At 40.7% G+C, this 14,432-nt stretch overlaps 2 protein-coding genes across 3 annotated transcripts in view; both read right to left on the bottom strand.

The window, feature by feature from the left end:
• The window catches only part of slc6a11b (solute carrier family 6 member 11b), a 30,680-nt gene extending 21,542 nt beyond the window's left edge, over positions 1–9,138 (bottom strand). The window contains exons 1-6 of the mRNA XM_063216078.1: positions 8,948–9,138; positions 8,409–8,642; positions 6,945–7,079; positions 6,482–6,622; positions 5,426–5,507; positions 1,997–2,129 (exon numbers count right to left, since the gene is read on the bottom strand). Coding sequence (XP_063072148.1) covers positions 1,997–2,129; positions 5,426–5,507; positions 6,482–6,622; positions 6,945–7,079; positions 8,409–8,628 — 711 coding nt within the window. The 5' untranslated portion in view covers positions 8,629–8,642; positions 8,948–9,138. The remainder of the gene's footprint in view (positions 1–1,996; positions 2,130–5,425; positions 5,508–6,481; positions 6,623–6,944; positions 7,080–8,408; positions 8,643–8,947) is intronic.
• A 2,761-nt stretch (positions 9,139–11,899) lies between these two features.
• Positions 11,900–13,407, bottom strand: LOC134463404 (complement C1q-like protein 2). Of its 2 annotated transcripts, none has more exons than XM_063216606.1 (2): positions 13,201–13,407; positions 11,900–13,074 (listed from the first exon to the last, which is right to left on the bottom strand). In XM_063216606.1, exon 2 carries the CDS (start codon positions 13,061–13,063, stop codon positions 12,224–12,226), a length of 840 nt encoding a protein of 279 aa, XP_063072676.1. In that variant the 5' UTR covers positions 13,064–13,074; positions 13,201–13,407; the 3' UTR covers positions 11,900–12,223. The 2 variants fall into 2 exon arrangements, with proteins under 2 accessions (XP_063072676.1, XP_063072677.1); XM_063216607.1 differs by having other exon boundaries at positions 13,314–13,407.
• Between the last annotated feature and the right edge of the window lie 1,025 nt (positions 13,408–14,432).

Raw genomic sequence — 14,432 nt, 5'->3', positions numbered from 1 at the left:
GGGTCGGGTCAAGCAGCCAATGGGGTCTTCATCTTCTGACTGGGCAGCAGCACCCATTCATTACAGCTTTGTATCCAATAGGATATGACAATGCACAGAAATCACAATGAAATGGTAGCTGCAATTATGGACTTGATGACAGACACATGCAATATATCTTAAATTATTAATATGTTCTCATAATATTGAGGTATGGAGACATTTACGTTCTAATTAGAAAATCATAGACTACCGTATGTAGTACAAGCGGATTCCAAAAAAGTTGGGACACTTTGTATTTTGTGAATAAAATCTAAATGCTGGCCTGGCATTTTTAAAACATCTAATATGTTAATAAGGTAGAGCATTATGTACAGACAACATATCAGTTGTTAAAGTTGAGCAGAATTATTGTTTTGAGGTAATTATGTGATCATTTAAAATTTGACCCATGCAACAAATCTCAAAAAAGTTGGGACAGGGCCAAAACATGTTGTAATAGTTGGATAATTCTAAAAATTACACAAGGAAGAATATTTTAAAAGGAACTATATTGACTGCCAACATGAATGCACAAATAAAATACCATCACATAGAGGCTATGGCACTCAGCAGCGAAGATTTTGAGGGACTAATTACTTATCTATTACACAGAAAGATTGAATTATCAAAATTGCAGGCATATAAGGCCTATTTCCGTAATATAGAGTTCTGTGTAATCATTGCACGAGTTATGAGATCATGACATACTCGTGGTCAATAAGCAAACTATGACACTCCAACAATGACAGCTCTCGAAAAAATGACCATAAACACAACACTTGATTAATGCACATGATGCAGACATTAAACAGTGTTGAGTGCGGAAAAGCTCATTCTATGGACCTAGGAGACATATGAAACTGTCCTCTGATTACAGAATGGTAAATATTTAATCCATTTTGAAAATTATGGAGTCCTGCACCCTCCAGGTTATATAGAAAATTAATACTTCAGCTTGATTTAGTGGTCAGTCTGAAAGACAGCATATATGATGGTAAGGGGGTGCAGAGGTGACTTGGTTAGGGTCTTCTTAGTCATGTAGAGCATTAAAATGAATGTTGAATGATACATACAGATTTTAATCAGCAAACATAGCTACCATGGCATTATATTTTGGAGCACCGCCTTTAGATATTGCCCCATAATGGTGGCAAATTTCAATCTCTACTATGTTCCAACTGTTGGTCCATCATTAGAGTAAACAGGTCACAAATTTCGTTTTCTTGCAGTCAGGATATGTCACATATTAAATATAACAAAAAGGTTAACAAGTTGAAGAACACACCTATCAGTTGAGCTGCTGTAATCATGTCTCGCACATCAAAATATCTAATTTTTGAATAAAATCATGCCATCAGTCAAAGTATTTAACTGTTCAGTCCCATCCCTTGTGTTGTGTTTAGTCTTATCCAATATAAAAAGCATTTTATTGGCCCTGTCCCAACTTTTTTGGGATTTGTTGCAAGGGTGACATTTTAAATGATCACATAATTACCTCAAAACAATAATTCTGCTTGACTTTAACAACTGATATGTTGTCTGTGCATAATGTTCTACCTTGTTAACATATTGAATGTTTTGAAAATGCCAGCATTTTGATTTTATTCACAAAATACAAAGTGTCCCAACTTTTTTGGAATCCGCTTTGTAGATAATTGAGACAGATTTGGCTCAATATTGAGTCTAAAATGACAACCATTTTACCTTTGTGAAAACAGAGATGTCTATGTTGTAGAACCCCACTTTACTCAATATTTACCACATCTCAAAAGCGTGCCAAATATACGAAAATATTGTGTGGGTGCTTTTTTCCCCCAGCAAACAATGAGTCAGATAACAGGTGGTTCCGTATTATGCACCAAACCAAAATGCCTTTATATTCAAACTCACAATGCATCCGCAACTCAGTCAGTCATTACAGCGTTCAATGTATTCAACACCCACACACAGCTGCAGCACCTGTAGTTAGCTATACCTTGCCAGTGGATTTGGGTCCCTTCCAGATGCAGAAGTAGCAGATGATCCAGGCCAGCAGCAGACACATGGCCAGCTCCCACCGCAGCTTCCCCATGTGCTCAATTCCAGGAGAGATTTGCAGCACACGCCGCCTGGGGAAAAAATATATGAATAAAAGAATCGTATTAATAATATAAAAAATGGCACAAGAGAAGCATGTAGTCTTAGAAGGACAGGATTTACACTCCACAGCACACAGACCTGGGATCATGATGATAATAATACATAACATTAATGGAAAAGTCGTGTGAGAGCACGAAAGGAAAATATTCTTCTGACTCCTGTCTGACCTTGTCTTGAAGTGAATTAAGATTGCATTGGACTTTGGGATTTACTGACTCGTATCTCTTAGGAGTTTCATATGAGACAAACGCTTAAGAAATGTAATGATGTGAAATATATCATTGTTGTCAGGCAGAAATCTTGTATCTCCACTTTTCATTGTTTTTTTTAATTATTAATTTACAAATTATTTTCTGAATAAATAATCTTTTCAACATTAAAGTTGGTTATTAAATAATTTATCGTACGCATATACTCATGAAGAATGACCAGTAGTCATTTAAAGTAGTAGAGATACAAGGTTTCTGCTGGATAGCTACAATATTTGACAAGTTCTTCCTGAATTCAAAATCGTTAATTTTGTGCAGAAGATCTGGAGTTAGCAAATTGAGCACTGGCTTCAAGTTTGAGCTCTTCAAGTTTGAAATGTGTAGAGCTGATTTCACCCAATCGTACGCGGTTCAGTCATGATGTGTAATCTGGCTACATGTAATGTGTCAACGTTAACTGTGCCCCAGAATATCTCACCCTGACGCAATGCCTATGAAAATAACAACTGAACGGAAGCTTATGGATGGCAAGGCTAAGCTACCCAAAACCCCTTATTAGTTATTCTTTTTTTTTTTTTAACAGTAATTCAAACCGGCAATATTTCCCACTGGGAATGTGAACACTCTGAAGTCAGATGCAATGTCAGTGTTGTGTCTGGCTGACTACAGTTTGGAAAGAGTCCCTGAGACATTTAATGATCACAGGCTTGTGCAGATCTGCATAGAATCTTCATTGCACACAATGCAGTGTGCAGATTCTTCCTTAATAAGTTACTTGCTAATTTCAGACCTTGTAATTCTGTGTTTGAGCTGTTATACAGGCAACGCAACAACACCAAAGTCTCCTTTTGACACATTCCCCTCAGCCTTTCATTCGTGATCCCTGTCTGACTCTCTGACACAACCGGGCGCCTCCTCTCAGCAGACGCTGATGATGCCGCTGCCTTGTTGTAAGGAGCATGCTCTCCATCACACTCAGTCCCGTTGAGGAGCATTCATCATTTTTGACGTGTTCTTGGACACCATCCATAGGGCGTCTGGGCAGGAGCCATGTTGGGTTGGAATTAACCTATTCCTTCTCCCTTTTTTCCACCCTTTTTCTTTTCTTCTTTTTGGCTGTGACAGCTCCCAGTCCTCCTAGGCCTTCTCATTGATGGGGGTGTTGCGTGTGTGTGTATGTGTGTGTGTGTTGGTGGGGTAGGGGTTGCGGGGGTGCAGCCCTCCATTAACATATCGCCAGTGTGGAAGCAGAGGGCACACAGCCTGCCCTCCTGCTCGCCCGCCAGCCCGCTATGGCGATGCTGTTTCCTCCCTCTGTACCCTCTGTTGGCATGGCGACAGAAATCCTGTGCTCCAAACCCACGACGTAGTCCGGCGCCAAATTTGTGTCCATACCATTTCTAGCTGTGCGAGTGCCCTTTTAATGCTTGTTGACAACAGACATGAGAGAGAATTACAAATTATCGGAGGGGGAAGGTTAAACATTTCCGTTGAATTATAAGCAGTGATGTCGATGTGAGGCGAGGCGAGACATGACAGGCCGAGCCAGATCCCATGCCAGCACTGGCAAGGCCTCTCAGATGGCGATTTCTGTCATCATCTGGCATTGTTTTGGTGCGAACACTTGCATATGGAAGGGTTCCACGGCACCACAGTGTGACCCAGTTTTTCTATGGCCACCCAGCGTCATCATAACATATCAACTGACTTCAACCACCTTCTCTTTCCTGTATTTACTGTACTATAATGCCTGAGGTGACCAAGTCCCAGGGTAGACGCTAAGGCATGTTGTGTAGGAGTGTGTTCTCGATGTAATCCTATGCTAATGTACATAAAAAAACCTTACTAAACCTACTCGGCATCTGCACTTATTGTTCTGTATATTCCCTGTGCGTTTTGAATCTGCAAGTGTTGTATAGTATTATTATGTCCTCAGTTATAAGTTGCTTGTATAAAAGTGTCTGCCAAATGTAATGTAATGACTCATGACTAGGGTTGGATCATGCGACAAAATGCGAAATGCGAAAAAATCAACATTGCATTCGGCAGAACGGTGTGCGAGTTCCCCTTCATTGCTTCAAGTTGGATCATGCGACAAAATATATTATCTCGATAAGATTGTATGAGCTCATATTGTCCAATATTGATTTGGCTTATAATTAGTGTTGCACCGATACCATTTTTTGGCCCCGATACCGATACCCAATACCTGACTGTGCAGTATCGGCCGATACCGATACCACTCTGTTTTACATTTATATATTCATATATTCATATACCGTATTCATATATATATGAACAGCTGCGTAGTACTTGGATGTAAAATCCTTAAGCTCATGGCTTTGTCAGGCTGCTGCCTTCCTTTGTGAAACAGGAAAAAGACTAATACTGTACAAAGTGAATCCAGTAGAACTTTTTCTGATAACAAATAACTAAGTTGAAGGCTGCGTTCAAGTGTCATACAAGTATCGGTAGATGGTATCGGTGCCCCATTTGTTGGTACTTGCCGATACCGATACCACTACTTATAATTGATTGTCATTTTCTCTTTCACAATCACCAATCATGATCAGTTTAAGATCAAAATGACTTACCCTACCGTGGTGCTAACGGTAAGGCACTAGTCTGCCATGCAGCCAACCTGGGTTCGATTCCCGCCCCAGGTCCTTTGCCGACCTTCCCTGTCTCTCTTTCCCCACTCACTGCCTGTTCAACTCTTCACTGTACTATCGTAATAAAGGCCAAAAATGTGTACAGTGACTCTATACACCTCTATGTCAGATGATCTGTAAATCTATCGGCCCACCAGAATCCATTTTACTTGTGTTGTACGGTTTTCCTTTACCATTTGTAATATGGATGTGGAATATATGGACCAGTAACATCAAATTAACAACATATTCCGTACATTTAGCCAATAAAACAGATTTTCAATCGTAAGTTCCCAGTTGATCAAAAGTATTACACCTCAAAACACTGGGATGGAATTGAGCTGAATGGGATTGAATGGAACACCTCGGTAACTGACTGGGAATTCAAAGCCGTTTCATACTCACTCCCAAAACTCAATGACTGGAGAGGTGGCATGGGGGCTGGAGAAGTTGTGAACGCTAAGGTTCTTAGAATCCACACAGTGTTCTACAAAATTGAAGAAAGAAAAAACATATAATTTCATTACATATACGTACTCATCCAAACAGTTTGGTTGTATGCAACTGGACTTGAACAGTTTATTTGCAAAACGGTGTATTCACCATTTTTGACTTTTGAATTGAGTATGACTGGTCAGAGGTCATATCACCTATGTGTGAATTCTTGCCATTCAAATAAGCCCAACTGGGAACATTTTTCAACCTACATAAAATGCATTTTGCAATGTAATGCAATGTAATGCCCAATAGAAAAATGTCAATTAATTTCCCAACATTCTACAAAATGGAGATACACCGCTTTGCAAATAAACTCTTGACTTCTTTTTTTAGGTCAACAACATTTCATTTCTTCCATTGAGAGACTTCAATGTTTCAGTTCAAACTATGATGTGAGGATATTCATCCACACTCTTTCGACTAAATTGAATGAGAGCAGCTACTGGCGCAGAGTTGAACCAAAAGCTCTTAGTTTGGTTTTCTTTCACTGATGTGGAAGCATCTACCAAACTTTGGGCACACACTAAATCCAGCGGACCACCTAAGACAGACAAAAACAGTTTGTCTCAGTCCACCTGAACGTGAACGTGAACGAATGGACTACAGCAAATATTATGGGTTGCTATGGCATATAAATAAGGAAAAATTAATCTGATAATTTTTTGTCTCAGTTGCTACTGTGAAGAACAAGTTGACACACTTTGAGCTGCAGGTTGTGTGAAGGATACTATACGGATACAGTACAACTGTTATTAATTATTATTGTACAAAGTACAAATACAATATTACACTGTCTGTATGCTTTCAAAGCATCAATTGTGTTGTCCTCTACTGCCCTCTCTTCCAACTGGTGGTTTCAATCAATATAAGTCAACATGTGTGTAATAACCTTTATGACTAATTTATTTGGTTTGGTGGTAGTCATTAAAATCACATGCACACACACACATTAATGGCGCCCACCTGTGTTCCACTCATGCCCACATGACGCCCAGGGGAGCTCTGTGGTGAAGCAGTTGAACAGGTAGAAGATTGCCCAGGCCAAGATGACAATATAGTACACATTTAAGTGAGCCTCTATGACTTGAGTTGCATATCCAATTCCTGTAGGAAAAAAGAAGAGCAACAGTGAATGCAGGGAAAGGCAATCATTGGTGTTGGGCATTTGTGTTTTGTGAATGCTAGTAATATTATTGCTTGAATTTCATTTCAGAATAGACAATGAGCACTGATGTGGGACGGTAATTACACCATATACCAAACTATTAGAACCACTGTCTATAGTAGACAAAATTAATTTTATTCATAATAGGATATTTTATATATTTTATTATCTCACATGCAGTGAGAGATGGGGGCAAATTCAACCAACACGAGGCAATTACAAGAGGACATGTCCAAACAAACATGGCCACTGTGCCAGTACCCTCAAACAGCGGACAAACTTTTCTCCAGCAGGTGATGCCTCCTTCGCTGGTGAACTGTCCCAGTGCCGTCTCCAGGAAGAAGACTGGGATACCGCAGCAGATGAAGAAGATGACGTAGGGGACAAAGAAGGCACCTGAGGAGGCAAAACACATACTGTACACACACATCCACATCTGAACACGAAAGACCAAGGTGCACAGTGCATTTTGTAGTATGAATCAGAGGAGTGAAGAGTAAAAGTAAAAGTTAAAAAAGAAACACAGTTTCCTTACAACACAGGTAACTTATCTGAGTAACCAGTGCACCTGTGTACTCGTCTTACAATCAGCTGACTCTGCTCTGGTTGGATCAAGTTTGTGACGGGTTCTTCATTTTTTGTGCTTATCAGTAATAACAATCTATCCACCTCATTAGGTACAATGGAGTAAATGGTATAACAGCTATGTAACGTCATGTGCTAGTGTTGTACTTTTGACACCTCTGGTCAATTGTAACAATTGTGATGGTCCAACTCACTATGTTGAATTTACACTGCCAATTAAGCTGTGTGATATCCATCGGCATAGCCTACAGTTATTTAGAATGAATGACAGCTATTTTATTCACCGTTCATTTATGTTTTTTGTTTCCTGTGAAAGTAAAGTCCACTGCCTTACTTGGTATTTTGATCTCTGAATTATATAATGACTTCATTTTCAGAAATGTGATATAGAGGCAAAATGAGAGTGACTCTTAAAATGTATAAAGAGCAGCGTAGAGATACGTTCTTGTTCCCCAAGGAATTGGCGGAATTAAGACTGCCTCCTCTGTGTATTAGGGATAGCAAGGCCATGTCAGTGACCACAGGGGCCCCATGCAGGGGTCTGTTCAAAGCACTCTTGGCTTCAACAAAACACATGGATGTGCCCCTCAAGACACTAGATCTTCAATGCATACGTAATGGAGAAATGTACATTTTATTTGGGTGATATTTGATATGGTGCACATAGTGACGTAAAAAACGTAAAGGTTATCTGGGGGAAAATCTTTTGCACAAATATATTTTGGATATGAAGTTATCAATTTCATTAAGACATTAAAAAGCAACAGAGTAATTAGTAGTAGTAATGAAGGCCTGCTGACAAAATGAATCGTGTTTCCGATGTGTGATTCATGTCTTGTTAAATTGTTTGAAATCCTAAAGAAACCATAGGTGTTCTGGAATAGAACCAGAAATGGACTAAGATGGTTTCTCAATATCTAGTCTCGTTGTAAAAAAAAAAAAGTTTTGGAAACTAAAGTTATTGAATCAAATGCCTTCCATTCAGAGGTAGCCTATCCACTTTTCAAAAGGGTCTTGTGCGCATGGACCAAGAGGTTCGGATGAAGTTGCGCAACACAACTACCAAGGTATCCATAAATTAAAGATCGATTAAACCTCAATACATACATTAAAGTTTTACATTCAACATGCCGTTCTTACCTCCTCCATTTTTGTAACAAAGATATGGGAACCTCCACACATTGCCAAGTCCAATAATCTCTCCCGCCACGGACAGCACGAACTCAATCTTATTGTTCCAGTGTCCCCTCTCGTTTACTTTGGAGTCTTTGGTGCTCTTGACTAAGGTGGTATTCGCCTCTGCGTCCATGGCATCATCTGGTTTTCCATTTATTATGGGAATAGTCTTTTCGGCTGTCATGGCGATCTAACAGCCTGAAACAAATGGATTAAGACCTCAGTGTGTGCCACAGGGCGCTGCAAGGATGTCATTCAAATCAGTGTATAAGTTGTCAAGCACACACACACTCGGGGCATCAGTCAGAGGAGGCTTACATCGGGGGTCGTGGGCAGAAGTGTGAGGCATCTTGTAAGGTACTCAATACAAACAGTGTGACACATGACCCAAGAAGGCAGGAAGACCTTTGATAAAGTCAAGATTAACGTAGACTTTTTCCCACGCCACAGAGGATGCTAGTAGAAGTTGACAAGATGAAGACACATGAGTGTAGACTACTCACCAATATAGGTTGTACTGTAAAACTCCTTGGCTCACACGATGACCACCCGCTTATTGGCTTCACGAGACAACGGAGAGTTAAGCCTGACCCGGGGCGAAATAAGAAAGAAGGGAGGGATAAACAGATAAAAGGATTCAAACTCCGTGCTGGATGCTGGCGTTTTTTTTTGTGACTCGGTATATAAAGGAGGATCCCAGTTGTGGCGATGAGAACTGATAACCAGGCAATGGATAACTTGCAACTGCGGAGCCTCGGTAGCGGCGATGTGGTCTCAACCGCCTCTATTTGGAAATGAGCCATGTGGTAACTACACACACACATCCAGCCTCATATCGCGGTAACTTACCATTCACCTCTGAACGTGGGGGAACGTGGCCATCAGGAGATGAGACAGCCAGGCTCCGATTTATACCACGCGCTCCAAATTCTACAGGCTTTAGCTCGAGATATTTGGCTTTTTGACGAGTTTAATGGTGATACATTCTGTACTTGATATCATAATTGGGTGCAGAGTTGAAATTTTGAGGGGAATTGTGGTTTGAGGACAGGGGTTGGATTCAAAGCGACCTGTTGCTGAGTCTGAGCCATGGAGGATGCAACACCTGTACATTTACACCGGATGGGGGCAGGTGTGTGTGAGCGCGCGCGTTCACCAAACACTGTTCACATCACTGTAGCCTACTGTTGTGGCAGTGCGCAGTGTCCTGACAATGTGGTGGTGTGGATTTTATACAAATAAAGAATAATTGTTGTTTCACTAAGTGGTCAGAGTGTAAGACCTGCCCCACCCCCTCCCCATGACAGTAGTTGTAAGTATTTCCCCATTGTATCAATGGATTCCAGTTGCCACTGGGAAATACCATAATGGTATTCACTGACAGTTTTGCCCACAAAAAAATCCCACAATCTAGTTTGTGTCCCCCTACTGCCAGCAGGCGGAGTGAGCAAGTAGCCTCCACGCTACTGTTGAACAAATGTTTTCTTGATACAGCTTAATGAGTTTCTTGGATTTGTTCACACTTGATTGCATCGTTTCATTCTAGCTGGGAAGAATCAGCTCGACTGGGCTGTATGGAGAGAGAGAGAGAGAGAGAGAGAGAGAGAGAGAGAGAGAGAGAGAGAGAGAGAGAGAGAGAGAGAGAGAAAGCTCACACCACCCAACCCCAGCAGATCCAAGAGCCATGGAAAAGGCTGACCCAGTGGTGGTGCCCTCCTCAATTAAGGGTCAGTTGTCATTTGAAGTCAAGAAAAGAAAAGTAAAAGTAGTGGCCTTGCATAAAGAGACTGGCCACCAAAGACGTTGGCAAACCATCAGGCGCTCCGAGTGGTGAGCTGAGAAACAAGTTGGTATTGGTTGGCCTTTTGTATCCTTTAAGAGCATTTCTCTTTATAATTCCCCCCTATATGAATGAATGTTTGAGGTTTTTCATATAAAAACACACTGAAGCATTAGGGACATACTATTTTCTTCATTACTTGTCATGTAACTGACCGGCACAGGTCACATAAAAAAACTGCACTGTCACTGTTTTATTACACATTTTGAATCATTTCTATTCCTGGCAACGTACAGAAAACAAAGGAAACACTTTATTTTAAGGGGTCATTGTTACATTGTACTTATGTCCTTAGGTACAGTAGGCCTATGACTGGTGTAATAACATATAATAAGTTGTGCAATTATGTAGGCCGCCTAAGTACAATTGTACTTACCTAATGTATTGTTTCGTGTAAATACATGTTGTAATTACAATGTAATATGAAGGGGTTTTTCCCCTCCAGGGGAAGCAATGTCTGGACTATGGCCCAAGGCACCCTAATGGTTAAGTCAATGAATCACAGGACACCCTGAACTTTATAGTAACTCCTCCTTGTTATGCATATTTCTGTGGACATCCAAATGACACACTGATAGGCTATCTGCAATATATTTCTGGATAAAATGGCTTGTCATAACCTCTATGGCTACAAACTTTTTACCCCCCTAAATAATAATGCAATGATTTATTAAACCCTCAGGGAACACTGTGCAGGAAATGGTCAAAAAAGGTACTGCAACTATGCTGCTCATTGAAAATGTGTTGCCTATTGCCAAATTTGATCTTTTCATAAAAGTTTACTAAGTAATAAATCAATATTTTCTAGTATGGCGCAAGTGCAGTCATTTTTGCAGCTAAAAATGGCTATTTCTGGAAATTCAAAATGGCGGACCATGGAGAAGATCCCCCTTTTCGTGTATGAAAAGTGCAATTTTCCCAGTCACAATGAATACTTAGAATTTGATGATGGTGGTAAGTAGTATTCATGAAAAAGGTGACATTAGTGAATGGGCAGCATTAATTCTGGAAATAAACAACTAAATATCTCACACAGTGTCCCTTTAAGACATAACAAATATTACCAATCAGCCCTACATTATTTGTACATCCATATAAATAGACAGGTTACACATTTATATACATCGTTAGTGACCACACTGATTCTGGGTGGAGCAGTTTAGGCGACCAAGTGGATGAATCACTGCTACTGTCAACTTATTGAGTATACCAATTGCCATACAAACCATACTTAGTCCGTTAGCTGTTGTAAGTCCTTGTTACTCTTTGATATGGTGGAATTATGTTCCTACTCTCATGTGATGTGCTTTGATATCAGTGTCTTGGTACACGTGGATTGTTACACAATGTAGTACATGTAACACCTGTGCTTGTTGCCCTTTGGTAGTGGAATAAGCCCATATTGTATTTATTTTCGTATTATTACACTATTATTACCCCTTTCTTACACACATATAGATGACATCTAATAATTGATTCGTGTAATTTCTGAAACACTTCCTCTGGAGTAGATCCTTACTTCATCGAAGTATTTCATTTCAAACAAATAATACTCATAATAATGATGAACAGTTGTGACAAATGACAGCTCAACAGAATTGCAAGTTATGTGTGTTTTTATTTTCTTCAAGATTGCTTAAGCCGTGAAGGCACAGTTTTATAAATTGACTGTTACCAGAATGGCAATGAACAAGTCATAGTGCATTACTAACATCCATTACTAACATCCTGTGTTATGGCATAGTAGCGTAGTACTATGTGTGGGGTTGCAGGTATGACATCACGTTGGGGAACTCTCCCAGGATTCTAAAGTTCTACATAGACTTGGGAGCCCCCAACGTGATGTCATAATAGTACATATTCTTCAATGGTTAACCTGCAACCCCACCTTTAACTTTTCAATAACTATTACAGCATTCCACTGGTGGAACAGCATGCATTATGGGGTTGAGAGAGGGAAGAGCAGGAAGCCACTGAAGGTGCTGTGGTTGTCATCATTATCATAGAGCCTGCTGCCTGCTGTGATCACCAGGTTAACTGCATCTCCCTTCTCCAGCTGCAGAGTCAGACCACCTATCAGGTAGGTGGAAACACCATCACTGTCAGCCTCAGTCAGCCACACGACCCCTTGCCCATTCTTAAACATCCTTATGCCCATTGCACGGCGGCGGGCCAGATGATCCAAAACAGTGAACCTGAAGTAGTAGACTCCGCTCACTGGAGCTGTGAAGAAGCCTGTTATGCTGTTGTACGCCTGTCCTACATTGGTGATGACTTTACTGAAGACCACATTTAGGTCAGTATTTCCAGCCTGTATGTATTCTGAATTACCAAGACCTGCTGAGAATGCCACCTTGGGTGCTGCTTTGATTTCTTTCTCCAAGTTCTCCACTTCACTCTCAGTGGCGTCCAGTCTCGTCTTCACTGCTGTCAGCTCTGCCTCTTGTTCTGCATAGTCCACCTTCAGGTCGTCTATCCAAGCATCACTAGCAGCCATTCTGGTCCTCAGAGCAGCCAACTCCGACTCACGTGATGCAAGCTCCTTCTTTAGATTGTCCACCTCCATCTTCATTTCTGCTTTCACTGCAGCATGTTCAGCCTCCAGTGACTTTAACTTGTATCTTAGTGTTCCCCTCAGCTCCACCACCATGTCTCTAAGCTCCTTTAGCTCAGCAGAGGCAAGCAATTGGGTATGGACTACCGGAACAGCAGTTTCATTTCTCTGGCTCTCTGTCTGGACACAGAACAGCAGAAACAGCAGTGGGATGGCAGCCCTCATCCTCTGTGTCCCTGTGGGGAAAAAACACTGCTCTCAATTTCTCTTGCTACTGAAAGATGGTTTATGCAACTAGGGAAATAACAATACATCTAATACAAAGCATTTTGTTTAGTATATAAATGGAACACAAAAATGACCTTTAAGAACCTTTCCTGTCTGTCTGTCGCAGTGGTAGTTGTAGCAGTAATGCCAGAGAGAGTAGAGAGAGAAGAAATCTCTGGTAATGCAGATAGTACAAGTAGCAATGTACCTGTGACTTTGAGTCTGCAATCCCCCTCTTTTTATATCTCGGATTTATGTAAGTCTTTTGGGGGGTGACGTAAAGTCCAGGCATGCTGAAAAGCTTTTCCCTGGAATTGGCTTTGTATTTTGTTGTTCAACAACTTCCCAGCAGAGCCTTCGCCTGTGCTCACACTGTGCTACACAGATAAAAACAGATAAAAACTTTGACTACGCCAGTCTCATTAAGGGGGAGACAACCCTGGAGTTACTGAACACAAACAATTCCCCCTGCAGGTTTAAATGTGCTCTTTTATTCTTTTATTTTGATTTTATATTTATAGATCAGTATTTAAAATCTGCATTAAGTTCACCATGAGGACAGGCAGGTATTAAGTCACAGTTCCACGGGATGTGTATACACATCAAACACTGAGTGACAGCCAGTACTTTAAATGAGGAGTACACATTACATTGTGCAACTTGATACTCAGCAAACCAAAAGTAAGCAAAATCAAACAAAAGAAAATCAGTGAAAAATCACTCAAAGTAAAAGAATGACAGCATGTAAAGGTTAAATGGAGTTTGCAATGTAGAGGCTTATTGACAAATCGTTATGGGTTATCGGCCAAATCGTATTGCACACAAGAGGTTACTACACACAGATGCATCAACTTTGCTACGATAAGTTTACAATCCTAACCAGACAGTGCTTCAGTGACCCACTCCTTAGCCCTAAGGAGTGACTGACTGAAACACAGTGTCAGACAGTACAAGGCCTATACCCAGGGTGTATTTGTGTGTTCATGCATAAACAAGCTAAGCCGCCACAACCTGCCTCAGTTAAAAGAACTCGTAGTATTAAGAAACAAAATTAACCAAAGGAAAGACAGTGGTGTTCCGGTGACAGTGGCCAACTGCGTGTAAACTTCCTTCACATCTGTAGTGAAAATAACAACTGAGGGAATAACATGCCAGGGTGCATCTACGGGCGCTGTTAAAAACTGTGACACAAAAACAATTACATAAACAGGATTCTTAATTGGGCCTCAGTCAATACTTGGACTTTAGAATAGCATGAAACTACAGTACCCCCAAAAACATGTCCACACACACACACTTAACCTCCTGCCCCCATACTCCCGTGTTT

Source organism: Engraulis encrasicolus, chromosome 14 (genome assembly GCF_034702125.1).
Source record: "Engraulis encrasicolus isolate BLACKSEA-1 chromosome 14, IST_EnEncr_1.0, whole genome shotgun sequence".
NCBI classification, from domain to species: Eukaryota; Metazoa; Chordata; class Actinopteri; order Clupeiformes; family Engraulidae; genus Engraulis; species Engraulis encrasicolus.
Note: the sequence above shows the minus strand (reverse complement) of the source record. Positions and strands in the feature narration are given on the sequence as shown.